Raw genomic sequence first — 27,614 nt, 5'->3', positions numbered from 1 at the left:
GGGAGGTTGTGAAGCAGGTCAGGTGAGGTGTGTCGCTGAGGAGAAGTGTGGCCTGGAGCAAGTCCTGAGAGCCAGGCAGAGACGCTTGGAGAGCTGAATTGTTTACATGGGCTTGGAGTTTCCCACCTCTAGTAAAAACTGGAAATAGGCAGTCAGGTCTTGTATCTGGCCAGAGGAGCAATGACTGATGGGAGGAGTGCTTAGAGATGAAACACTATGGTACACTATGGTTTGAGGGAGGTCACAGCTCAGAGGCAGATGAGGGGGAAAGTTGAGAAATAATAGGAGAGGAGAAACAGGCAGAGTCGGAGCAGCAGCTGGCTGACACAGTGTCATTAGAAAGCGTCCCAGACCCTCCATCTCCCAGAACCCAGTGAGCCTTAAAAGCAGGAGAGCAAAGAGCTCAGAGACAGAAGGCATGTAGCAGCACCTGTAGAAGTGACAAATGAGGAAGTGGAAGAGACGGGGGTGGAGTTTCACTCAGGACAATGCCATTATCCAAGAGGCTGGGTTCTATAGCCTCTCTCTGTAAATACTGAAATAAAAAGGATGGTAAGAAATTATCCCTTGTCTTTATACTTTCTTGGGCAGCCAGTCAGGCGACACTGACATCCTGACACATGCCTAGTGTTGTAGTCTTATAAAGTATCTTTTCCCCTGCATTTGATGCAAATAATCATTAAAAATATACCAAAAATTAAGTTTTTGTGGCATCACTTGAGAGTAGAAACATAGACTTTTCAAGACCTCTGTACAATTCTACTTACTGAGCATGTGGTCGTGCCATTCATTCTGAGGCCATGGGTGTAGCAGACACAATGACAAACTGAAAACACCGCTAATCATTTAGTAAATGTGGTTTTAATGAGGACATTTCAGAGCTGACTCTGTTTCAAGTGTAATTGCTGCTAAATTAAAAAACTGAAGGCACATATTTGTGTATCCATGTAGCAAAATTTGACACCCTTGTGTATACTCCGGGGAAATTGGGTCTTCCACAGCCGTAGCCCCAGCTAACGATTCCCATCAAGAACCACTTTCCATCACTTTTGCTTCGACATGATAGCGGTCCTCCAGAATCTCCCTAAAAAAAGACATTGTTTTCAAAAGTCAACACATTCTGCTGTTTTAGATCATTTCTGTTGATAGCATCAATTATCTACCAATGTGGATAAAAGCTGTCCCCAGGTGTCAGGGACAGGCAGGGCTCTGAAGACTATGTGGCGGAGGCATGGGGAATGACCCAGTAGAGGAGACCAGCGATTTATGGGGATTGGGGCCACTCACAAGGTGGGAGCCGGGGGGGGGAGGTCAAGCAGTCTGAGATAGAGGAAGGTGCACCAGATGTGGCAGAAGAGGAAAAGGCTGTTCAGCCAATAGATGGGTCAGTAGGCACGCTACCTTCTCCCACCCCACCCCGTCTCCCAGAACCAGGAGACGTATGAATTGGGAAGAACAGTGGCGCCTTCCATGCAGGAGAAGTCTCAGGTTGCAGGAGCGCAACCTGTCAGGGGAGTATATAACATGGGTAGGCAAACTAAGGCCCCAGGACCAGATCCGGCCCCATCGCTTTCTCAGTCTGGCCTGTGGACGGTCCAGGAGTCAGCGTGTTTTTATATGAGTAGAATGTGTCCTTTTATTTAAAATGCATCTCTGGGTTATTTGTGGGGCATAGGAATTCTTTCATCCTCCCCCCAAAAAAAAATATAGTCCAGCCCCCCATAAGGTCTGAGGGACAGAGGACCGGCCCCCTGCTGAACATTTTTTTGACCCCTGGTATATAAGATCCAGTTGAGACCAGTGTCATTAGGTTTCCTAGCACAGACCTGAACTGGAATGCAGTCAAAAGTCAATGCTAATGTTTTGGGTGGTGGGGGTGAGGAATAGTAAGCAGCGGTGGTGAGCAAGTATAATTGGGGCAAGTATGTGAGAGAGCAAGGTACTTACTTTGCAGCTATCCCTTTTCCCAGACAGCATCCCAGCACACAGCATGCGGGCTGTAATAAGCCCATACGTTGAATGACACAGTGTTTGATCAACAATCTCTACCTCTGCTTTTTGCAAAACTGTCGAGGTTTCATCATCTGGAAAAGTTTAATGATTTAGGCAAGATGATAATTCTCGAGTACCTGATCTCTCACTCCAGATCCAGATAGCAATCCTTATAGCAACTATACTAAACCTGGCTCTTATCCATTCTAAGAAAACCAACAACGTCTTTATTTATACATCTTATGAATAGAAAGTAAGTTATACTGAAATGGGATTCTCTTCCAAGGAAAGGTGATGTTGGCTTCTGTCCTAGCTCTTATTGTTGTTACTGTTATTATTTATGAGTTTAGAGGGATCAAATCAGCGCTTGTTGTTTCAATGATCTTTACAATAATCCTGTGAGGTAAGTAAATATTACCATCCTCATATTGCAGGTGGCCAACTGAGGCTGACAAAAAGGGCTTCCTTTTACGCTGGTGCCCTCATGATCCATCATGGCCAGTAGAACCATTACAGAAAGCATGTCAGAGACAGGGAATGTGTGGCTCTCCAGGTATTGTTGGACTACAACTCTCATCATCCCTGACCCTTGCCCATGCTGGCTGGGACTGATGGGAGTTGGAGTCCAAGGGTTATAGGCTGCTCCTCATCCCTGGCATAGATGGCACAATGCTGATGCTTCCTTCAGAAAGTTCTAACTTGTTTGCCAGAGTTCAGGTGTTGCTTAAAATGAGCAAAAGAAGTCGCTTTTTATCTATTTTTTGCATTTATGTCCCATTTTTCTCTCCAAGATGCTCAAGGTGGCATATATGGTTCTCGCCCCTCCTCATTCAATCCCCACAACAACCCCATGACTGTATCTGTAGGCAGTGGCTGGCCCCGTGAGCTTCATGACTGAGTGTGGATCTGAACCCTGGTCTCCCAGGTCCGAGTCTGGCACTCTAACCACGACACCACATGGACTCCCTTTGCTTCTGCTTTGTCACCTAATCCATTATCTGTTTCGAGAAAATATGATTATGCATTGATATTACAGAGGCAAACTCTGTGCTAAACATAAAAAAGTGAAACAAAAAATCTCTCATTGCAATTCCCAGAAGGTTGGCAAAAAGGAGCAGGAAGCTAACCTGTTTCTTGCTTTTGCCCCCATCCTGTTACCCAGCACTTCTCCCCAGTGTGAACTCTGTGTGTGATGGGAGGCAGGCAAATTGGCTGAATTAGCCACCTCATTGTATCCAGCCATGGTGTGCTTAACTGGAGCAGGGCAATGTCGTAGTCATAATTCCTGCTGTTGTAGTACTCGTGCACAATAATCCTTCTCACAGTAGAGACAAATTTGGCTTTTCCTTGAGTGCGCATTCCCAAATGAGCTGTCCAGATTCTAGGATCAGATAACCTTAAGGAAAGCAGATTATCTGCATTAGTAGCCAGACTTCTAGAACAAGGTATGAAAACTCTGGAGCGCACACACACACACACACAGCAATTGTGAACCGTTAGAGCATCATGTGTCCTTTCCTAAGCCAGACAGAAGCTCTGGGCTTTGGTAAGGAGGTGCCAGGGGAAAATTTAGAGGACTAGACTTGTCCCCCTAGTCTACTGACCACTCACTGCTGCCCATAATGTCCCAGGAATGAACTGACAGTGGTGCCACATTGTTGTGTGAGTCAACTGACTTGGGCAAGAGCACAGCACCAAAGGATGTGTGTCTTTTGGTACCATGCACTTGTGCCTGTTTTCTTCAGGGGAATATTGGAGGGTGTGCAACTGAGGAATCCAAAACAAGGGTTGTGGGACTAAGATGGAAGCGTGGGACCAAGGACCACACCTGCCTATGCAAACCTCCAAGAGACATGTGCCAGGGGTAGTTGGGCCTGGAGCACAAAGTGGGCTCTGAGCAGGGATCTGCCATGGACAGATGGAAATGGGTGAATATTGGAAAAGCCAAGCACTAGGCAGCCTTGTGCACTGACCCTTCACCTATGCAAAGGGAGGCCAGGCTATTTTTCAAGCTGCATATTGGAAATCTCATAATTGCGCTGCATGGTTGACTGTTACAAATTAACAGGAGAAGAAGGAGTGCATTGTACTTCATGTCTATCCCATACATGCCACTACTTTGGAGTTATGAGAAAGGAGAAGCTATGGATGAAGGGATTTCTAATTACTCACCTGTTCCCTTGAAAACAATGGGCAGCGGAGAGAAGCCACTCCTTTGATATCACAGAGGCTCCACAGTAAGCAACTCCAGCAAAATGGAGGCTGACTTGCCACGGCCATTCACCTTCGTGGGCATCCAGCCCCCCCACAATCCGGGGGGGCATGTTGCGGTATTTAGTGCTGCCACAGCCTTTGGAAGAGGGTTAACAGTTCAACATTTCCCTTGCAGCAGCAGCCATGGCGGAATACTGATTTTCCAATAATACAGTTAACTGGATGAGCACTCTAAATATAACTAGTTTATGTGCAAACTGAGGTATGCCTATTTGGAGTGCAAGGGAATACATGACAGTGGTCTTGATTCAGGTGTAAATTAAGGGTTTATTTATTCACAGGAAGGTTTCTGACTTATGTTTTTGTTTTACACAAGGCCCTTGCATGGGGGCACACAACTTTTTAAAAACTCTCCCCAAATTTCAAATACTTTGCACCATTGCCATTAGGGAAAAAGTCAGAAGTCCCCACTGTCTGTATAGCGACCAACACAATACCCTCTGGATTTGTTATGCAAACCTGTGGCTGGTGCAATGAGAGCCTAGTTAGGGATGGGAATCCATGTAGCACATCATTCATTGGCCCTTATCACATTGTAGGGGATGGGGAAGGACTGAGATAAGCAAAGTCCTGTTTCCTGCAGGAGAAGCTGCATGGCTTAGATGGGCGGAGACCCAGTGACACTTTGACTGCCTTACAGAGACCACTGGTAATTAATGCAAATGGTAGATGTCATTATCTCCAATTCTATACTGAGTTAAGATCTTAATATATTATTAGGGATTGAGAATTTGCAGATTAATTCATGCAGCTGTTAGTTAGGCCTAGGAATTTTCTGTGGTGGATCAAGCACCATAAACTATTTACATTCAGCTGGAAGAAGAGTGCCCATAGCTTTAGTTTGCTTCCTAGGTTCAGTCCCTGGCATCTCTAAATAAAAGCATCTGGAAGCAAAGGATGTGAAAGACCTCTGCCTCAGACCCTCGAAAACCACTGGCAACTCTGACTATCATGAGATAAATGAGCAGTTTGACCTGGCATAAGGTATCTTTCAGTATCTATGGACTAAAATATGCTAATGAATACCTATCGTGTTGCACAGAGCAGTGTGCATGGGCTGGGAGAAGCATGTGCAGCTTTGAAAAATGAAGCCAATAATTCACGTGAACCGGAAAGCTGGTTTTGTTTCTGTTTTTAAATGGAGATGTGACTTCCCCATTCAGATGTGAACATCCCAGCTGAGTGTTTCTTATGAGTCATGTTCCCATGCTCACACACATCAGCTTTGACTAGAATTTCTGCCCACGTTGTTATTGAAGCTACCTGTGATCCTTTTAAAATATTCTCAGAATATTACCCAACAACTGATAACTAGTTAATCTGAATCAATGAAACAATAGCTTTGAGATTCTCTGCCTTATCTCTGCTCCCAGGCTGGGGCTAGTTTGCAAGGAGAGACTCCATTGATTAGACTCTGGCTCGTGAAGGGACTGAATGCTGCCCAGTCCAACAGGATGGCACAACACTTGCCCCCCCCCCCCCCGCGGCACCGGCAACCCACACTACACCCCTGTGCAAGGGACTTCCATGCATGCAATGGAACTTCCTCCCCCTCTCCTGTCCCATCCACCCCCACCCTCAAAATCTGAAACAGATTGGAGGTGGAGTGCAGCCATTGAAGACCATTGAATGCAATGAAGTATTTGATGCACCATAATACTGTAGCACAGCTTTCTACAAACTGGTCGTTTACAGTTATTTTGGACTGTAACTCCCATCATCACTGACCATTAGCCATGATGTAGAATGATGGGATCTGTAGTCCTACAGCATTTGGAGGATGCCAGATTAAGAAGGGCTGTCCTAGTAAGCATTTTTTAAGCATTTCAGCCTTGATCAGACTTACTGCAATTGTTTTCATCACTTCGATCGAGGCAGTCTACAATCCCGTCACATCTTGCATTCTGCTTCCTGAAGCAAATATTATTGCTGCACTTAAATGTATTGTTGGTACACGGAATGCCTGAAAAAGAACCAGTGACAAAATACATGCTTCAGCAGTTTCAGTTTTATTCATTTTTTCATCCAAGAAATGAAAATGTTTCAGCACTGGCTCAGATATTGAAACTTTGGAACTGTAGTTTGTTAAGTGTGTTGAGAGTTGTTATGAGACCCCAATGCCCCTTACCGAGCTACAATTCTCGAAAATGTTTAATGGTCAATCCCTATTCTGCCTGAGCACACCTGCCTGAGCAAACTTCCAAGAGACATGTGCCAGGGATGGTTGGGCCTGGAGCACAAAGTGGGAACTCTGAGAATTGTAGCTCTGTGAGAGGAATTGTCACAGATGCCAAACAGATGCCTATCAGAATCTCACTAGTAGGGCATTATTGATGCTCAATAGCCTTCTCCCCACTTGTGTTCCCCAGAAACTGGTATGCTGAGGCCTATTGCCTTCAGCTGTGGAGGTAGAACATAACCCTCAAGGCTAGTAGACTTTGATAGTCTTATCATTCATAAATTTGTCCAACCCTTTTTTTAAAGCCATCCATGCCAGTGGCCATTACTTCATTTTCGAATTCTCAATTTTAATTGTGCTCTGTGAATAAGTACTTCTTTTCATCTGCCCTGAATCTTCCGACATTCAGTTTCACAAAAGGCTCACATCCAGATGAGGTGCTACCAGCTCACTTTTGACACCAGTACTTGGTGTGTCTTTTTAAGCCAGAGGCAAAGGGTTGTATCCAATGTTTGCATGAACGGAAAGCAGTCCGTTCAATAGATCTTTCTCCTCTCCTGATTAGAAAAAATCAGAGCTAAAAATAATGGTCTTGAATTGGTATCAAGCCCAAAGTATTGTGGGTCATTCTAATAACTAGAATGAGCAATTTGTGCAGTGAAACTGTTGCACTTAACAACTTTTATGGGGTGGGACTCACTTTCAGTGCAATGTCGTTCATCTTGACCATCTTCACAGTCATTTATTCCATCACAGAAAAGGGAATGGTGCTGTGTTAGGAAGCTGGTGTTACAGTTTTGCTTGGGAACACCTAAAATGAGAAGAAATGCAGCAAGTCACTAAGAAAGGTAACTTTAAAGAGTGGTCATAATATTTCAGGGCTCATCTGCTACGGATACTTAACCACAAAAGAGCTCATCGCTTTCATCAAAGCAGTCATTGATCCCATCACAGCGCCGAGTTTGTTGAACACATAAACCTGTGTGGCATTCAAAAGTTCCAAGTGGACAAGCTGAAGGCAAGAGGGAAAACAGTTAGGACCTCTAGCTTTTAAAGTAATTTTGGCTCTTACACTTATACTGTGCTGAAGCCTGCTCTCAACTATCTCAAAAGTTTTCTTTTCCTGCCATATTCTCAGGGCACTTGAGAATTTCTGTGGAATGCTTGTAGGTGTGGTGGCTTTGAGCCGACCTTAGCATTGTGAGGTGTCCAAGTGTGGTATGTGTGCATGTCTCTTTCCAGTAAACATTTGCCCAGTAACTCTGCTGCAGCATTCCTGGCTGCCTGAACTTCACGATCTTCAAAATTTATTGGAAGGAAATACTTCATGATGTCTTCCCCTGGGCTTTAACCAAAGCACGGGGACCTGGGAAGGCCACGGAGTGCAGACCTCCAATGAGATGATATGTTGAGTGATTGGGCACCTCCAAAGTAAGGTAAGAGCAACACAAATTCTGCACTGCAGTCATTAATATTTCATTAAATATTTCACTATCTGATATTTTTCAAATGCAATGCCTTTTCTTATAATGATGGGAAATTGTAAAAAAGAAGAAGAAAAGTTGGAAAAATTAATGGCATAACACCAGTTAATGACACAGTTGGTTCTCCCAAAATGAAATGTGCTTCATAGGTGCTTTTGCATCACTCTTATTTATTACAAAGGGGGCGGGAATGCTACTTGGAAGGTACTGCCTTTTAATAAAACTCAGTGAAATATTATTTTGTGAGTTACTCATAAACCTGAGATAAAATTTAAAACTACCAATTTATCAGGAAAAGAAGATACTGGTCAAAGCTGAGATGTATAGTCTAAGAAAGATGGCATATAAGGACTCATCTCAATCTCAATCTCATGCCATGCTCTACTAGGAAGAGTTAACTCAATAGCTGAGTTGCCAAATCATTTATAGGTGTAATCTATTTCAGCTTTCCCTAATCTGGCAATCTGCATATATTTTGGACTACAACTTCCATCAACCCCAGTCAGGTCAACTCTGTAGATTGGAGGTAAATGGAGTTGTGGTCCAAAACATCTGGAAGACACCAGGTTTGGGAAGTCTGATCTATCTGTTACAATTTCATATTTCAGCATATTTAGCAAGTCATGTTGCTTAGCCTGCATTAGCAAGTCATGCTTTTTAAAAAAATAATAGGAGCAGCTGCCATCTTATACACATGTTCATAAAACCATGTCACATCAAGCTTATATAGCTGAAATGTGGATTATAACTGCTGGACAGAAAGTAGAAAACAGAAAGAAAGGAAAAACCTTCACACACAAAAACTCAGCATTATCCTGCATGCCAAAGATGGCTTCCAGTATTTTTTAGTAAAGATGCATTCAGGTGGTGTTCCAAAAGCTATAAAGGAAAGTTAAAATCAGTCTTACGTTGGCTGATATTGTAGCTTCCATATTCTACAAGCAGTGGCTGCTCTGAAATTTTGGAACTACATTGAAACTCAACGTTAACTGCAAAGCTTGCAACTCGGAATATTGTTTGATGATCAATGTAATAACCGCAATACCTGTGGGATGAATGTATGTTAACTTGTGGGGCATGGAACATCTTTCATCACTAAAAGACAAGAACAGTCGTAGTTGAAGTATATTTGAATTCCTCAACGTTTTTAATAACTGCATTCTAAAATCATCACCTGGTACAAAAGAGTAAGAGTAGGGTTCAACTCCTGCTAGCACAACTCTATATGCACCCCAATGACTTCCCCCAAATTCATTCTGGAGGGTCAAGAGAACTGCCAGAACAGCACATAGAGGAAGGAGAGGAGAGGCTGTTCTGTCAATGTAGCAAAAATGCTTGTGCTGATTGAGTACTACATTGAATTTCACCCAAAGGAAATTTGTACATGTGGAAATAATTGTTCTGCCCATTGCCTTTCCACTGGTGTATCTGATAGCCCCTTTCAGTGAACATTGTGGCAATGACACAACTAAAATTGGCATCTGGAGAGTATTGTTTGGGCCATTGTCTGTGAAACATAACCCTTCCATCCTAATCAATCTATTTGTTCAGACGACTCCATTTTTTACAAAGTGGTTCATAGGTTGCTGCCTTCTCTGTAAAGCTTTCTTATGTGATCTCAGTATTTTAATATGAGGTTGTATGTTTGTTGTATGCTTAGGGTAGGGAATTTGCTCAGTGACAGTGACGGATGTGCTTTGCATTCAAAAGGTTGCAGGTTAAATTGTCTCCACAGTTAAGCCGGGCAGTAGATAATGAAAAACATCTCTCTCCACACACCCGGCCTGGAAAGTTGCAATCACTCAGAGTAGACCGTACTGGGCCAATGGACAAATAACATCATTAGGTATGTTTCCTATGTTCACAACTTTCTGAGGTCAAATAATTTAGGGTGCTGCTATACATTTCTATGCAGACACACACCAGCATGTTTTCTATTTGCCCCTATAAATATCTGGGCTTAATGCCAACTGGAATGGAGAATGATATCCTTCCAGCTTTTGCCTCTGCCCAACTCATCAGCGGCATGAGGCCCTCAGAACGTTACCCACAAAGGAATGTGGCCGTTGGGCCAGTAGCAGGCAGTGTGGCAGGGCGTCATCATTTATGTTACCTTATGGCAGTAGAGTAGCTACAACTTACTGGAAGCCAAGAGAGAGCAGGAGGGGCAAGATGTTGGGGAGGCCCAAGCTGAGCAAACACATCAGCTAAGTCAGCTCCTGCTGGTGTATTCGCTCAGCACCAACCTCTCCACCATTTAATTCTCCCACTCTCCCTCCCAGTAAGCAGCAGCGACTCCACTGCTGGGAGGTCAGGTAAGCACTGTTGTCTCACTGCACCATCAGCTACTGCCTTGGGCTCGAAAGCCTTCCCCATTCTACAATTGACACAAGCCACACAGGATACCTTGTATCCAAATAATGCTGAAGAATGAACAGGAAGCAAATGAGAACAGTTTGTATCTTGACGTGCACATTAAAATAAAGACCATCAGGATGATGTGATGATCACATGACTACTTGCTATGACAACTTCCTCAATCTGCTGCCTACCTCCTCAAGAATATATAGTCTATGTTCATATACTTACATGTGTTCGTTAATTTTCCACCATCCATGCTCACAGCCTTTAATGCTTTTTTCACTGATAGTATAATTATGAAATTTCAGCGCTATGCCAAGATTTTTTAGGGGAGTCTGTTTTAAGGAAATAAGGGATACATTTTAAAAAATATTTTTAACAACTGTGGACAATTCAACTTGATATTACTACTCCTCCTCCTACTATAAGATACATGCAAGGGTTTCACTTGTCCCAGAGCTCATCAAGATTCATTCAGATACCAGTAACAACATAAAGATGGAAACACATCTGATGAGAGCCACATTCTTCGGTAGGTTAAATGTGTGCTAACGTTTGCTACCTTGAGAAAAATCACCCGGCTATTACTGCAGTATGCTTTGGGTGGAGGCTCTGACAAACTAGGCACCGAATGTCTACTAAGGAATTTTCTCCCTCAATATGTATGATTGGCTCCCAACTTGGATGGCTTTAAAATAAAGTTAAACAAGTTCATGGGGAATAATGTTCTACCTCCACTAGGGGCACTGTCTCCTGAGGGCTGAACCCTTTTGGGCCCCGAAATATTTGGGGGGAGGGGACCGAGCCCTCCAAAAGGCCTCCCAATGAGGCTGAGCACAGAGCTGAGCAGGATGCAGCCTCAATGCTCTGACTCCTCCTTCTCCTCCTCCTCCTCCTGCGGACGGGAAGGAGTTTGGAAGCAGCTCCAGGCTGGTGGTGGCAGCAGGAGCAGGAGCAGGAGCAGGAGCAGGAGCAGGAGCAGGAGAAGCCATGACCATTGAAGCTGTGCTGCTAATGCGCTGCTGCTGTGCTAGGCTTCACTTCCTCTGATGTCATGACATCACACGTACAATAAACACACAAGATGTAACCGGCTGTACGTTTGAAAAAATAAGATATACTATTCGATGTATTGAATTGTAGATTTCAACAGAAGTAGCTCATAAAGTTCAATGAAAATGTAGAAGACCCAGTGGATCAGTTCATTCTCTAATCAATTTATGCCTTGTTTAGCCTTGTTTTGCCGTCCTGGGCTTCATCAGTAGTACAAACTCATATATGATATCACTACTACTATGCTATAAGATCCACTGTCCTGGCTAATATTCTGGAAATCCTTGTCTTAGACTCTGTGAAAGGATTCTGTGGAACTGTATACACTTGGCTGGCCACTGTGAGAACAGGATGATGGACTGGATGGGTGGTCATTATCCAGATCCAGCAGGAGCCTGCTTATGATTAATAATAATAATAATAATAATAATAATAATAATAATAATATATTATTTATACCCTGCCCATCTGCCTGGGTTTCCCTAGACACTCTGGGCAGCTTCCAACAAAAGATTAAAAATACATTGAATAAACATCAGTCATTAAAAACTTCCCTAAACAGGGCTGCCTTCAGAAGAAGAAGAAGAAGAAGAGTTTGGATTTGATATCCCGCCTTTCACTCCCCTTCAGGAGTCTCAAAGCGGCTAACAATCTCCTTTCCCTTCCTCCCCCACAACAAACACTCTGTGAGGTGAGTGGGGCTGAGAGACTTCACAGAAGTGTGACTGACCCAAGGTCACCCAGCAGCTGCATGTGGAGGAGCGGAGACGCGAACCCGGTTACCCAGATTACGTGACTACCGCTCTTAACCACTACACCACACTGGCTCTCACACAGAAGCCTTCTAAACGTCAGAATAATTGTTTATTTCTTTGACATCTGATGGGAGGGCGTTCCACAGGGTGGGCGCCACTACCGAGAAGGCCCTCTGCCTGGTTCCCTGTAACTTCATACTCCCCACTGAGTAGCCACATCAAGGTCTGATACAGCTGTGAATGAGGGCTTCCAGATCTGAGCATTGGCACCCAGGTTTAAGCACTAACATGCTGCTGGTTCAAAACTGACCACAGGGTCCTCATCACAACAGTAGCACTTTTTGTTTTCCCTGTGCCAGGCTACAGGGAGTAACAGCACTTGCCGCAGCTCAGATGCCAGCTCCTCAGAGCCTTGGGAAAGAGGTCAGACTGGCAGTGGCCAAGAGGAAGTGCAGCTTTCCATCGCCTCACAAGGGAACCTTTCATCTCCCACTACAGCTACTTGACCCACAAAGAGAGAGATCGAGATCCAAGCTTTGTGCTGAGATCAAAGGGCTCAGAATCTTGCAAAGAGAGACTGACAGACAGAGAGCCCTGTTTCCAACTGACACGAAACACACCAAAGGGCAGTTGCGAAACACCTGCACAATGGGGTTTCAAAATTACCTGGAAACTCCATGTGCAAATGCATTTTGGAGGGTAGTAACTTGGGTAATAAGGACTCATGATTCTCCCTTCAAACCGAGGACTTCCCAATGCCAGTATAGCTTTGCCGCATTCTGAGAAAAGAAAGATGCATTTCCATATTATTGCACAATCTGGAAACCAAGAATCAGCCAAAAGAAGAAGTCATTACTTCCAGTATGGCTTTCTTCATTTTAAGTAATACTTTGTTTGTTTTAGGATTTCTGTCCTGCCTTTTTATGTATGTTTCAGGGCGGTGAACAATGAAAACAAGGCAAAACATAGTAAACAGCAGACACAAAACAAGGTGCATAAAAATTAACCAGGGAAAGCAATATCAGCTTTTTCATCACATGGAGGACTACTTGAGGACATGATAGAGACGTAGGTCTTTTTTGCTACCATCGTCGCTTCACTTCATGGTGCATGTGGTTGTGGTTCCTAACCACTGTGTGGTTGGTTTCACACCAGAAGTTGCACCACTTCTGCTCTGGCCATCATCCGCCTGCTTCATTGCTTGTAGTTCTAGGGGAAACCAAGGAACAAAGCAAGCTTTGCAGTGTCAGATGGGGCACTCTGTGGATTTAGTGTTAATTGTCTTCCCCATTTCAGTATTCCACAGTAAAGTTAGGTCCTCAAAAGAATAACCAGATATGGCTACTGAAAAATCCCCCAGATCATATTCTGTAAGTCTCTGAGACCATCTGAATCGGTCCTCCACCCCTATGGGGGTATACCGATGCTGCAAGCCCAAACTTTACTAGGGATCTAACCATGACAAAAAGATCAGTTCCATCCCTCCAACATCTACTCCAGCACTTGCCCTAAAGTGAAGACTAAGTTTAGTGCACTTTTGTGTTGTTCTGCCCCCTGATTGTCATGGAGGCTATGAAGTCCCAAGCTGAACTAAAGATAGCAGCCTTGGCATGAATATTGAAGTCATGCAGAACTATAATCATGGAGAGCACCTCCAACAGCTTGGTTAAGGTGGTCGTTGGGCAATTGGGTGGGTAGTTAACCAACAGCACCCCCAGTCTGTCCCACTAACCCAACAACTATCCCTATTGTCCCTATTGGAAAAGATGTGACAGATAAAGAAAAAAGGGTGAAATGGACCACAAGGACCCATAATGGGCAAGCATGTTCCAGTGACATAATGACCTTTGTTATTTTGAAATGCCCCTAATTGTTTGGGAAGGGCCATCACTCAGAGTCCCTGCTTCACATGCAGAAGATCCCAGATTCCAGATTCAGTTTGTGGTAGGGCTAGGAAGGTCCCCTGTCTGAAACCCTGGAGAGCCACTGTCAGTCAGTGAAGACAATACTGAACTAGATGAATCAGAGGTTTGACTTCATTCAAGGCAGCCTCCTATATTCCTTTGTTACGGTGAAACTAAGAACAATCTTATGTCATATGTGTATTTGACAACTACTCCATCTGCTGGCATAATGGAGTAAAAGGGATACTGGTTATTTCTATAATGCAAATGCAACTGGTGTTTCACGTTGGGTTGGGGCAGCAAGGCATTTTCCATGCTGCAGAGCTGCACTGCATGATCTGAGACCCCAGAATCCCTTGCAGGGTCACAGAAGATGCTGAGGTGCAGTTCTTAGATTACATGCTGTTTCAATGGCACCTGAATAAACTGCCCTTCCATACAATTACTTGGATTACTTATACAGCTGGGTCAGCCCTGGAGACTGAAGACATTGAGAAGCAAGCAAACAAACAACCAACTGGTTGTAAAAAGAGCTGAAGTTAGGCAGGTCATGGGAAAGATGAAAGAGAGAAATGTTATAAAGGTGACAGAAAACATAAATTCAGACAGGTATGTCTCACATATGTGATGTAGGATTTGTACTGTTTTTGATGGTAGGGGGAAAACTTAACTAATGATGAGTCTACAGCTGGAGTTTCCACATTTAACAAATGAGAACACTTACTTTCTTGTGGGATGACCTCAAAGTACCCATGAAATTCCTTCACTTTCTTCACTTGCGTGGACTTCAGAGTAACCAGCATCAAATTATTTGTAGAAACGAAAGACAGGAATGAATTGGTTGGTTCACAAATTCTGAAAATGAATTGATTTTTCTTCATGTGTAGAAAGTATGGGAATTACAATGCATCATTAGCCTTGTTACTAGAATTGGCCCTTTGGCTAGCCAATAGTTTAAGGAAGCCACAATAACTGGGATGGTAAACTCATGTTAGACTTTGATACTGTTGTCACAGCAGATGCTATAGGGGTGTTCAAAGCCCCGTCTGCTTCAATCAGTTAATACAATTCAATAACATGGACAAGATGTTTGCCAATCGCATGCCTTTGGGACCCCTGCCCCAATCTATCCTGCCCTTCCTTCCAAATGACTCCCAGATTATAGCAACACACCCTTTTGTGGGTCTTCCCATAAAGTTTGGTCTGCAAACTGCTGTTAGGAGCAACATACTGCTAGCAAGCAATACCTTGCTAAGGAATCTACAGTGGCTGCCAATGGACAAGTTTAATATACATGTTTTTGTTTTGTTTTTTAAAAAATGAACTTCTTTTCTGCTTGCAGAAACCAAATAAATTGTACTGAAAAGGCATACCTACCGATACAGTATCTTACTTTTGATTGGCATCAGGGAGTCATAAATGGTCAACGAATCAGTGATGCAATTGTCTGCTTCAATCTGAATGGATGCTACGGAGAGGCGGATTAAGTAGCCGACCAATGCAATCAGTTTGAAATAGCAGATCACCCTTCCAGATGCTGTTGAAATGTCCAATGGAAAGTGCTGGTGCAGCCGGTCTGCATGCAGGTCATATATGCAACTTGAACCTACAGTAAATGTTGATTAGTATCATGGAGATTACAATGCTTGGTAAAAGACAATGCTTAAGCTTTACGGAAAGGCAAGATAATATTTTTGACATGTCACTGATAAAATATCAGTTGATCCTACTGACATTTATAACCAGATTTGCCCATTTAATTTTGGATTCAACCCCCCAAAAAATGTATTTCTGTACAGTGGTTCCTTGGTTCTCGAACTCAATCCATTCTGGAAGTCTGTTCGACTTCCAAAATGTTCAAAAACCAAGACACGGCTTCTGATTGGCCCCAGAAACAATGCCGACAGCCGAAACAGACATTCGCTTCCAAAAAATGTTCGCAAAACCAGGTTTGCGGCATTCAGGAGCCGATTTGTTCGTTAACTAGGCCGTTCGGGAACAAAGGTACCACTGTATTTTTTAAAAAAAATTTAACTAGATTTAAATGCCGCTCAATCTAAGCAGTTTGCAAAAAAACAATACATCATATAAATTAAAAATGCCCATAAAATCAGATGTTAAAACCAAGTTAATGTGATTTCAGAGAGATATCACCAGACATTGGTGGCAGAGGTTGCAGGGCAGGTGAGGTGTCCACACGGATGCCCCCTATGGGAATTCAGTCACCTGAGGCAATGGCTTCACCCCACCTAATGCTGCTGCAGCCACTTTTCTAAAAAATGGACTTTTGAAAAGTGACAGGAAAAACTGTGCTGAAAAGTGTGAGATAATAATTGCTTGATGTGACATCATATAACCTTCCCACAAAAACCGCCGAAGACATTTTGCTGCCTGAGGCAAAGGATAAGATACTCCTTATTTCCCCGTTCCAAAAAGCTAACCAGGTTGACAGCTGCCTCTTACTTCACTAGTCAGGAAATGCATTGGAGGGGAAGACACCAAAGGATTTCTTTCTTTCTGTGTGTGTGTGTGTGTGTGTGTGTGTGTGTGTGTGTGTGTGAGAGAGAGAGAGAGAGAGAGAGAGAGAGTATTAGATAGGGCCAGACCAAGAAATTTTGTCACCTGAGGATCCTGCCACCCAAAGCAGTTGTTTCACCTTGCCTCACATGTGGGCCTGCAGTGCTCCCCACAAACCAGAACGAGCACTCAGTAAAGAGCTGGCATTCCCACAAAGTTGTGCAAACAATCAGAATGAATATTCAGTAAACAGGTCATCTGGAAACAACGAGACAGGAGGAGAGGGAAAGACAGAAAGAGAGATGTGTGGTGTGAATGTATGTGTGGGAGAGTGGGTGAGCAGAGGAATAAAAGCCATTTTCAGATTGAAAGAAGCAGACCTAGAAGAAGCAATTGCTAGCAGGAACAGCCAAATCTATCGATTTCAGTTTCTCATTTTTCCAGTCTTAAGTTTAATTCTCCATATTTCTGCATCAATTTACTTTTTTTTTTAAAAAAAAAAAACCCTCTCATTAAAATGTGGCAGCATTTGAGTGCAGATGTCTCCCTTTTTGCAGTGGCGTAGTGTGGGGGGTGCAGGGGGGGCCGGCCGCACCGGGCGCAACATCTGGGGGTTAGGGTTAGGGGGCGCAAATCCATGGGTTAGGGGGCGCAAATCACTTGCCTTGCCCTGGGTGCTGACAACCCACGCTACGCCACTGCCTTTTTGCAAACAATTGTCCTGATATAATGCATATTATATATATTCTCATGAATATATGCATTTTTATCTATACTTCCTGTTAATAAACACATTTCTGTACACATTATTTGCTTGAAGAACCACATCAAAGATGGGCAATGTGAATTTTGAATAATAACTGTGCTTAGGTTTGCATAATGGTTTGAAGGTGAATTTCCCCCTCATCTCTAGCTGTGAAATCAGGAGCATCTTGGGGTCTTGGGAGATCTCATGTGAGGGCTGCACGGCTGCATTTCTGCTGTCTGGTATCAGTGTACACACTGATTGTCCCTACTAATTCTCTACTTCTATAGTTGCAAAATATTTTTGAAATATCACAAACCCCTCCTCTAAAGAAGCCCAAACCCTGGTAGTGTCTCCTTCTATCTCCCAGAGAAACAGGGAGCATTTCCCAATACTAATTTCCCTCTCAGGTTGTTGTAAGAATGACATCTTTGAACACTCAAAAGCATGATCTAAATGCTAAATTACCCAACAGATCCAATGTTTAGCCTTGTACAAAGCTTACATTGTAGAAGGTGATACAGATACAGGCAGGATTCAATTCTCACCGCATAATATATGTTTGCCATTTTGAAATGTGTTAAATGGGAAAATGTGTTTTAAAAAAACTCAGTCATGTACCTGTTCCTGTTGTTGAAGAGTAATCTGATCGAAGCCCAACTGCATGGGAGGAGAAAATACAAATGACTCTGTGCATATTTAAACAAACAGACCAGCAGGCAACATATGAATGTAATACAGTATGATCACAACATATATGCATTTAACATGTGTGATTTCAACATGAAGTGGCTGAAGTCTGGCCAGTAGTAATCACACAAATGACATGCAGAGAAGGCAGAGAGCTTAAATGTTCTTTCTGTGCAGGGTTTTCTCAGTGCAGAAAGAATCATAGAAGCATAGTTGGAAGGGATCAGAAGGATCATTGAGTCCAAATCCCTGCAACGCAGGAATCTTTCACCCAATGTGAGGCTTCAATCCACAAGCCTGAGGTTCAGAGTCCCATGCTCTACTGACTGAACTACTCCTCAGAGCATTTAAGCTCTCAGACTTACTGTGCTCTGGGATGCACTTGTGATATCTTGCTAGAGCTTGAACAGTCCCACGAGATATTGTGAGAGCATCCCAGAGCCTGGTAAAAGCTCTCTGCCTTGCTTGGGGGACAGGAAAGGCAGACATGGTATACAACTCTGGAAAGATAAGGACGCTCACATTGGGTAGTTCCAAAGGGCTGGTTGAAGTATACACTTTTTTGCATATAAGCGCCATCTCCGGAATATAACCACCACACAGTATGAAACTGCACTGCGCTGCATTGCAGTGTTAATTGGGAACTTGAGAATAGGGACCTATTGATATGACAATAATTCGTGTGAATTTGTGAAGTCGCCACGAAAGGATGTTTTCCAGGATTTTATTCAGACGAAAAGACTTAAAATGCATTGCAATGAACTTGCAGGGAGAGGGATATGGGATCCTGTCAGCTGGTTTCACTCTGGAACTCTACATAGGGTTGGCCAAAAACATTTCTTATTGCTTAAAGCACCCACCCACCCCCGCACCGTAAGGTAAGATAATAGTCCCAAGGCCAACCACCTGAGCTTGAAAATCCCAGGAGTGTCTCTCACTTCTCCCTGGTGGTAAAAAAAAATACATTAATTCTCCAGTCTGTTGAGTGGAGGATTCCAACCTATGGGGTTCAGGGTGCTTCTTCACAAGCTCCTTCCCCTTAGCAGAGCCACTTGCAGAGCAGCATCCTGCAGGTGGGAACCCCCATGCTCTTGTAGGTCGAGATACAGCATCTCCTTCCCCAGTGCTTCTCCTGGCCATATGTTTAATGAGGGTATTTTAATTTATTTGGGGCTGAATCCAGGGCAGGGCAGGTTTCCCTGGTTTGGATTGATCCTGGAGGCCCAAATTAGGCCAGGCAGGGGCGCTGTGCACAACCCTATCAAAAACTAGCTGTCTGAAGTAGACACCTCACTCTACTTAATGTAGGGCTAGCTCTACATTAAGGTATCAAAGCAGACACGTGAGCACATTCCTATATGAATGGATTGAATTCTATAAGAAAGTCATTAGGAGGGAGGACGTTCCAATGACAAATGGCATCAACTGATGATAAACACAAAGGGATATAAATCCAATTATCACCATCACCCTGTTGAGAAAAATTGTATTAGTACCATTAGGCCCAGTTCAGATCTTCGCATAGCAAATCTCCTTTTCCAGTTCCATGAGGTGATTATTTCAGAGGCAAAAGTTATAGATTCTAGTTTTTTTCAGTACAGCAAGCTATTAATTGTGTCAGAAGGTTCACTTTCTTCAGAGGAAAAATAGCAACTGCCAAGGGATACCAACCGCTAAGCACAATGGAGTCCATATCGACAGCAAGGCCTTGAAGACTCCCTACTGAGGTTCGATTGATGATGCTTGTCTGAATTGAGTCCTTTAAAATAGCAGCTACACAATCTTCACAAAACACTTGGCCTTTAGCCTGTGGCACCACAAACACAATCCAGAAATGGACAAGAAGACCCCCATTGTTGTTGTTACTGAAATCAAATGGAAAAGGAAATTACATCACGGTGTTTCTGAGACTCGGGTGCTTGAAAATCTATAGCTTTTCTTATCATTGTTGTTGTTGCTGTTGTTGTTTATAATGTACCAACATTTTTTTAATGTAAGATACTTTATGGGACATGGGAGTGCTTTCTGTGTTTGGATTTGGTCACATATGATAAGGCTTTTGGTTTGCAACAAGAGACAGTACACGGATAGTAAATGCTGCAACACAACATTATTTCTCGCTAAGACCCCCAGCCACAAATGAAATGGAAAATATGTCCCACCTGACATCTGAGACAATGGATTGCTTATAGAATTTGGAGAAAGCAGATTTGGTATATACCAAGTTCATCTGAAAGAGAAGATGCACAGAATGGTTGGGCAATCCCACACAGACTAAATTAAAATTAATCTTGCTGAGGGCACTTCCAGATCACTGGTTTATTGAGTATTCATCCTGATTTCTTTGCAGGGCAATTAGACAATGTTGGCTGTTTAATGAGCATTTATTCTGATTTCTTTGTGGGGAGGTTAGACAATGTTGTGTCAAGGAGGTGTTACCCCCACAGTTTCTGGTACATTCCCCCATTGCATTTCTTATCACAAAAGAGTTGATCTTTAGGCGAAGGAAATAGGTCATGCAAGACCTTCAAATCAACTTTAATTGTGCAACTTTAATTTGTCTGTATGTGATTGAATCCTGCCCCAAAATAGCGAAAGTCTGGAAGCACCCTGAGAGTTGCCTGATATGCAGTACAGCAGATTCAGCAGCCCTGTTTGTTTATAACAAGGATATCATTCTCAGCTTTGAAGGAGGGAGTACTGGAGATTTATGGAACCTTTATGATAAGTTATTTAAGTTGTTGACTGCATTATTCATATTAATGCCAACATAGACTTCTAAGCAAGATTACACACACAAAAATCCCACCCAGTTATGCAAACATTTAAATATAAGCATCCATATTTAAACTATGCAATAAATCAATATAATTAAAAATTAAAATATGCACATCTATAAAATATGCAGTAAAACAATTCTATCAAGAAAGCACCATGATTACGGTAAATCAGAAGACTCAGACTGAGAGATTGAGGGAATGCCTATATAAACAGGTGCATCTTCAATGTAAAGCATAAGGAATCCTTGGGAAGTGGTGCTTCCCTGGGAATCATGTTTTTCTTCCAGCTCTTGGCTGGTTTTCCAGTGCACAGTGAATAATCAGTAAATAACAGAGTCAGTGAGTTAAGAGAAAGGGGAAATACAATGAAGACCAGCAAACAGTGCTGAAAGTTTGGTCAGTTAGTTTTGAGCCATCCAGTCCACCAAGACCCATTTATTTTGGGGATGTGGCTGTACAAGTTGCATGGGACCTACTGGATAGTGACTGTGCAGCATAACTCATGCACACAGACACATCTTGTATTTTAAGCATATTAATTAAAGACTGAGACTCATGCTTTTGTTCTCCTTTGCACCATTTCAAGCACTCATTATTGGAGAGAATGTACCAAATTCCAAAAACTATTGAACCCCCACCCATAAGCAGTGCCCTTCCACTTCCCTCTTTCTATTGAAATTAGTTCTTTGAAAGCTGCGTACTCCTTCAAGAAGCCACATTAGGGCTGCAGCTCAGTGGTTGGGCATCTGCTTTGCATGCAGAAGGTCCGAAGTTCAATCCTTGGCGTCTCCGGGGAGGGTTAGCAGAGACTCCTGCCTGAAATCCTGGACAGCTGCCACTAATCTGTGTAGACAATACTGAGCTGGGTGGACCAATGGTCTGACTCAGTATAAGGGGGATTCATTATCTGCATATGTGTGTTGGTCTACCACACCTGGAGTACTGTGTCCAATTCAGAGTACCACAATTTAAGAAGGCTATTGACAATCCTTGACATGCACAGAGGAGGGTGACCAAGACAATCAAGGGTTTGGAAACCAAGCCTTATGAGGAACGGTTGAGGGAGCTGGGTACGTTTAGGCTGGCTAAGAGACTGAGAGGAGAGAGGATAGCCATCTTCAAATATCTAAAGGACTGTCACATGGAGGATGGAAGAAGCTTGTTATCTCCTGCTCTGGAGATGAAGACCCAAACCGATGGATTCACGTAACAAGAAAGGAGATTCTGACTGAACATGAGGAAGATCTTTCTGGTGGTAAGATCTGTTTGACAGTGGAATGGACTCACTTGAAACTTTTTAGAGTCGCCTTCCTTGGAGGTATTAAAGCAGAGGTTGGAGGGCCATCTGTCCTGGATTCTTTAGTTGAGATTCCTGCTTAGCAAAGGGTTGGATTGGTGACCCTCGGGGTCCACTCTACACTTCTATGATTCTCTCTCTCTCTGTGTGTGTGTGTGTGTGTTTTCCCTGGGAAGACTACATGACATTGTGGCATTGTAGTGATGGCCATCAACTTGGCTATAAAAGAGGATTAGACAAATCCATGGAGGATAAGGCAAACAGTGTCTACAAGCCATGAGGACTATGTTCTACCTCCATGGCCAGAGACAGTATTACTCTGAATACCAGTTGCTAGGAAACGCCAGCCGGGAGAGTTCTGTTGCAGGCCACTGTGAGAACAGGTTGCTGGGCTAGGTGAGCCTTCATCCTGATACAGCAGTAATCTTTCTATGGTACTGCAAATACGACACAGAGAGAAAATTCCAGAATGTGTTATCTCCCTTTATTGACACACTACAAAAGGCAAGGCTTGCTGGGTCCACACAACCAGCTGATTATTGCATATGCTTTGGAGATAATGTGGAACACAAGGGTTGCTATTTTTTCCTTACCACTTGCTGCACATTCTGTGCAACAGAGAGAAACTCCCTGGATTCCTTCTGCCGATACTCTGGGAGAAACTCAATGTTGGCAACACGAAATAATCCAACAAAATACAGTGCATCTTTGTTTTCTGCCTGAACTGTAAAACAAAAAGGTGAGTGTTATTTTTATTTTTCCTTTTTTCATTATGGTAATAAAAAGAGCACAACAAAGCATCAAAACAACACATTTTTAAAAGTTTTAAATAGTAACGTATCCTAATATCTTAAAATAATAATGTCAAGGTTGCCAGGAATAGTATATTTCAGCCATCAAACATTTGGATGAACAGGGATGTTTTTCAGACTTTCCTTAATGTTAATAATAAGGGAGACAGGTACACCTCACCAGGGAAGGCATCTCATAGATAGAGAACTGCTACCAAGAAGGCTCTGATATAGGTCAACACCAACCAGGTAGCACACAATGATAGTCTGTGCAGTCTTGCACACAGTCCTGCAATCTGAATGGTAGATCAGTAATCAGTCATGTGTGTCGCCTTAACTTTTGGACAAAGTACTACTTTAAAAATATTAAAGCAGCATATATCTATTCATGTGTGTGTCGATCCTTACATATAATGAAGACTCGTTTTAAAAACAAGTAAACTGCTTTGGGAAAAGTATATTGTCAAGGGCACAGACACTAGCCAATAGACCCCCATATGATAACCAGGTTTTCCTTAATATGTTGGAATTTCACTACATAATAATGTATTAGCATTTTGCCCTTTAAAAAGTTTTTTACTATAGAGCCAGAAAAATAATGCAATAGCTCAGTCATAATCATGAAGTAAAACAAGGAAGAAATGCATTTACAGAAAATCACATAAAGCACACACACAAACTTGGGTTTGGGATGATTATGGTGGAGGACAATTCATTAAGAAGAGCTAATGGAGATCTTCCTCTCACTTTGGAACTGTGGGTGCACACCTTATAGAACCAAATTCTCATCCAGACTACTCTCCTATATCTAGTTAAATGTTGGGCTCTGAGGAACAGGTTTTCCAAGATGCTGCTCGGATTCTCTTTTAACTGACATTCCGGCATAGACATCTTCTGAAGGAGAAAAACAGCCTCCATTGTAAATAGAAAACCTTTTTATAGAGCCAATAAAAAGCAACATAATAGAAAATGACTTTCTAGAGCATTGTTTATACCTCTATGAGTGTTCTTTAAATGTAAATATGGGGAAAGGCCTCATAAAGCATTGCCTACAATGGAGATACAGAAACTCGCGCTTCCGGGTTGGTGCCTCCGGCAATGGCGGAGTTCCTCTGATCGGGAGGAACTTGCCCCGTGGGAATCTGTACTGCCGCGGCGAAGGCGGAGACCCATAAAAATCACAGGCGGGAGAAGCCTGTGAACGTGGGATTCGGCGGGCACCTTTTGCGCCTCCCCTACTCGCGGGGAGGAAAGAACAGATGAAATGTTAACAGAAGAGGCCTTAGTGGTTGCATTATTGAAAATAAATGACTCGCTGGAACAGCTTCACAAGAAAACAGAAGTGATGAATGTGAAAGCGGACGCTGCAAATAATAAAATTGATTTAATTGCAGAAAGTTTAAATAATCTGGGACAAAAGGTGAACACCAACACAGAAACCACCCAGAAATTGACACAGGAATCTACTTTAATACGGCAAACTGCGGATGAAGTCAGGGAGAAAACCTTTGCTGCTGAATGTAAAACAACACAACTGGAGTGTGAGAGAGCCCCATACATTCAAAAGCAACTTGACAAATATAAGCTGACATTTGCTATGATGGAGCTTAAAGAAAAACAGATAAATTTGAGGATCAGAACCCCACCAGAACAGGGAAAGGAAAGTTTGACAGAGCTTCAGGAGGAGACAGGATCAACATCAGCTGAGAAAGAGAGATTTTTGGGGGGTCAGTTGGACCGCCAAAAATGTGAATTTACTTAAGGGTAACTGTGAAGGACGTTGGATTGAAGAGAAGGGGGATTGGGAAATATGGACAAATCTGAAGTTGTTATGGTTGGGCCGAGCTGTTGTGGTGGGGATGAGGGTTGCTGTGTTGCCAGGGATGTTGCTTTTGTGTCAAAAAGTGCAAGTTATGGATGGGAGGGATTGTTTCAGGAGGTGGCAGAGGGATGTTCCTGGATTGGTTTGGCAGGGCAGGAAGCCTCGAGTAAAACTTAAGATATTGACGGATGCTAAAGAAGGAGGTGGATCTGTGAATCATCTGCTTTTTGCTGGCTGAGAGAATGGCTGTCTTTTAAAAGCACTGAAGTGTTGGATAATGGCAGATGAAATTGATGGACTAGACGGAATTGGCGGAAAAGACTGGCAAGATCCGAGACCAGGGAGAAGAGTCGGTGGAAGAAGACTGGGGAAAGTTTAAAGACTATTTATAGAAATATTGTAAAATTAATGAATGTTAGAAGAATGTTGGAATGAAATCATATGGCTTCAGTAGAAATGTTATAAGGAATTAAGTATAAATAGATTAATAGAGTATTAAAGGAAAATAAGGTTAAAAGGTGTTAAGATAATTATAGGATAGAAAACAGGGGAAGATGGTAAGGAATTGCTGAAATAATTAATAGAAGTGGAATACAAAAAGGGAGGTGTGAGGAGGCCGTGGAAATATGGGAAATAAAGATAAGATATTGGAAGTTTTTTCTTTTTTCTTTTTTCCCTTCTTTCTTTTGATGTGTTTTAAAGTGTTTTTGTTTTGTTTTGTTAATTTTTATGTAGTGTTTTTGTATTATAATGTATTGTTTTTTCTTTGTTTTTTCTTTTGTAAGTGTTTAAATTGTTGTAAAAGTAATAAATATTATATATATATATAAAAAGCAACAATGGAGATACAGAAACTCACCAATAAAGAGCCACAATAACGTCCAAGTTATAACACCTACAATGAAGAGGACCACTGTAAACAGGATGATTTTATTTTGAAAATTCCAGAGAGACTTGTTTCTTTTGGCTTTCCTCTTTGATTTTGCTGACCTATTGAGTTTCCTTGCAATTCTTTCCCACTTTTCTTCTGAATCTGCCATTTGTACTGATACATTTGATACCTTAATCAAAGAGGGGAGAAAGAATCACATAGATAAATGTCCAGTATGTCTCAGTTCAGCATTTCCCAAAGGCAGACATATTCATTCCACACTTGAATGGCATGCCGTCAGTGTAGTCCTGAGTGACTCTTCAGTGCTCTATTGCTTCATCAAAATGCCACAGCAGTTGTGATATTCCACACAATCCCGGTATGCTTACACAAATGTAAATCTCAATGAGTCTTACTTTTCAGTTAGGACCACCATACACTCCTAAAACTGTTTCTCATGGTCTGTTTATTATTTTACTACTGTGTCCTTGGTGCACTATATAAAATAACATACCAGCAGCAAAGAATTTCAACACAATCAGCAGAGATGACAATCTGGAATCTGGTGAAGTGATAGGCTTGAAGCACCCTACATATGCAGCACTAAGGTTGCTACTTACAATTTGTAAATACTACTACTACTACTACTACTACTAATAATAATTTTATAAATCCATGCAAATAATGCCACATCTGCTTCCCCCTCCCTTTACTTTGCGTTTCTCTCCAGCCCAAGCAGGTGAGGTGGAGTCAGTACATAGCAGCCACCAGACATCAACTGCCATTACTGCTCAATTTTCCAGCTATCAGTAGCCATCAGTAGAATCACCTTTTGCTATTGAAACACTCAGTTCAAAAAGGGCCATCTCCCATATCCAAAGTGTCCTGTGCTTCTTTGTGAAGAAGGGCAGGATATAAATCAAATCCTATTAACAGGGCTTCACATTTTTCCTGGTCAACCCTTTCTCCCTTTAAATATTTCACAGGGACTATAAACTCTTTTGAACTTCCTTGCTTTTCCTTCCATCATACTATTTGGTCAGACACCAACAGCAGAACAGTGCATTTTCAGCAAGGTTACTTCATCCAGAGTAGCAAATTTCATAGTTGACTGCTATAATTTAAGTATCTCAAATTATTTCTTTAATTGGTTAAAGAGCAATGTGTCTCCCCGCCCCCTCGCTTATGCCACCTCTGATTATGCGTTGTAGAATTCATTCCCATTAATAAAACAATTTAAGTATCACAGAACACTGAATTATTTAAGTCCTCCTCTTCCTTTTAACCACCTGTCAGCAGTCCAGGATAACAGTTACTATGCCAACTAGCTGAATGCGAACTATATTTAGATATGCTGTATAATTAATTGATTTGTTTTTCAAAAACAAATGAATGAAATAAGTTTTAACAGAACTTCACTCCGCCTCCTGATGTAGATCTCCTGCCATTAGCTCTCAAGGGCTGATCTTGTGCCCTATCAATTGCATGTAAATAAATGCACATCATATTTCACCAAAAAACCCAGTTAAAATTAGCTACAGCATTGACAGCACCAGTTAATTCTCAGATATTGCTTTCATAATTCATGGGCTCAGCAAGTATATGATAAACAGAACACATTGTTATTTCAACCAGGCACAACATTGCAGTGCATTTAAAGTTTACTTACTTACACTTAATTCATCTTCAGGATTAGCAGGTCTGTCACTGCCTTGTTCATCCATTGTAGGAGGCTGATTCTTTGCAAACAAGCAAGCAAACAAACAAATAAACAGAACTCGCACAATGAGAGCTGCAGGTATCTACTGCCAAGGACTGTTAGAAACTATGCTTGAAGAAGAACTGGTAACACCGTCAAAGCAGACTTTCCTGGGGTGGCATCAATTTACATCAAAGAATTTCCATTGGTAATTTCATCTGCCCTTTTCTGCTGCTGCTGTGAACATTTCAAAAGAAACAAAACATTATCAAGCAGCACTGGACTCCAAATTTGGCTGCTCAAATTATCTTCCTAATACTATAGTACATTAAAAAATATTGTATTTGTATATTATGTATACTTTAACATTGTTAGCAGCAAGGCTAAGACGCCTTTCAAT

At 42.3% G+C, this 27,614-nt stretch overlaps 1 protein-coding gene across 1 annotated transcript; it reads right to left on the bottom strand.

Annotated features, from left to right (window-relative positions):
* Window positions 1–913: 913 nt before the first annotated feature.
* TMPRSS7 (transmembrane serine protease 7) lies at window positions 914–27,362 on the bottom strand (the record flags this gene model as incomplete). Its single annotated transcript, XM_082220468.1, has 18 exons — window positions 27,189–27,362; window positions 25,504–25,705; window positions 22,625–22,755; window positions 20,117–20,184; window positions 19,626–19,819; window positions 17,886–17,924; window positions 15,380–15,608; window positions 14,727–14,857; window positions 12,765–12,877; window positions 10,519–10,625; window positions 8,838–8,974; window positions 7,350–7,457; window positions 7,146–7,256; window positions 6,113–6,229; window positions 4,165–4,342; window positions 3,120–3,388; window positions 1,948–2,084; window positions 914–1,084 (listed from the first exon to the last, which is right to left on the bottom strand). The coding sequence occupies exons 1-18, from the start codon at window positions 27,237–27,239 to the stop codon at window positions 914–916; spliced, it is 2,493 nt and encodes an 830-aa protein (XP_082076594.1). The 5' UTR covers window positions 27,240–27,362.
* Window positions 27,363–27,614: the final 252 nt, after the last annotated feature.

This window comes from Podarcis vaucheri, assembly GCF_965113315.1.
Source record: "Podarcis vaucheri genome assembly, chromosome: 4".
NCBI lineage: Eukaryota > Metazoa > Chordata > Lepidosauria > Squamata > Lacertidae > Podarcis > Podarcis vaucheri.
This window is presented reverse-complemented; position numbering and strand designations above follow the sequence as displayed.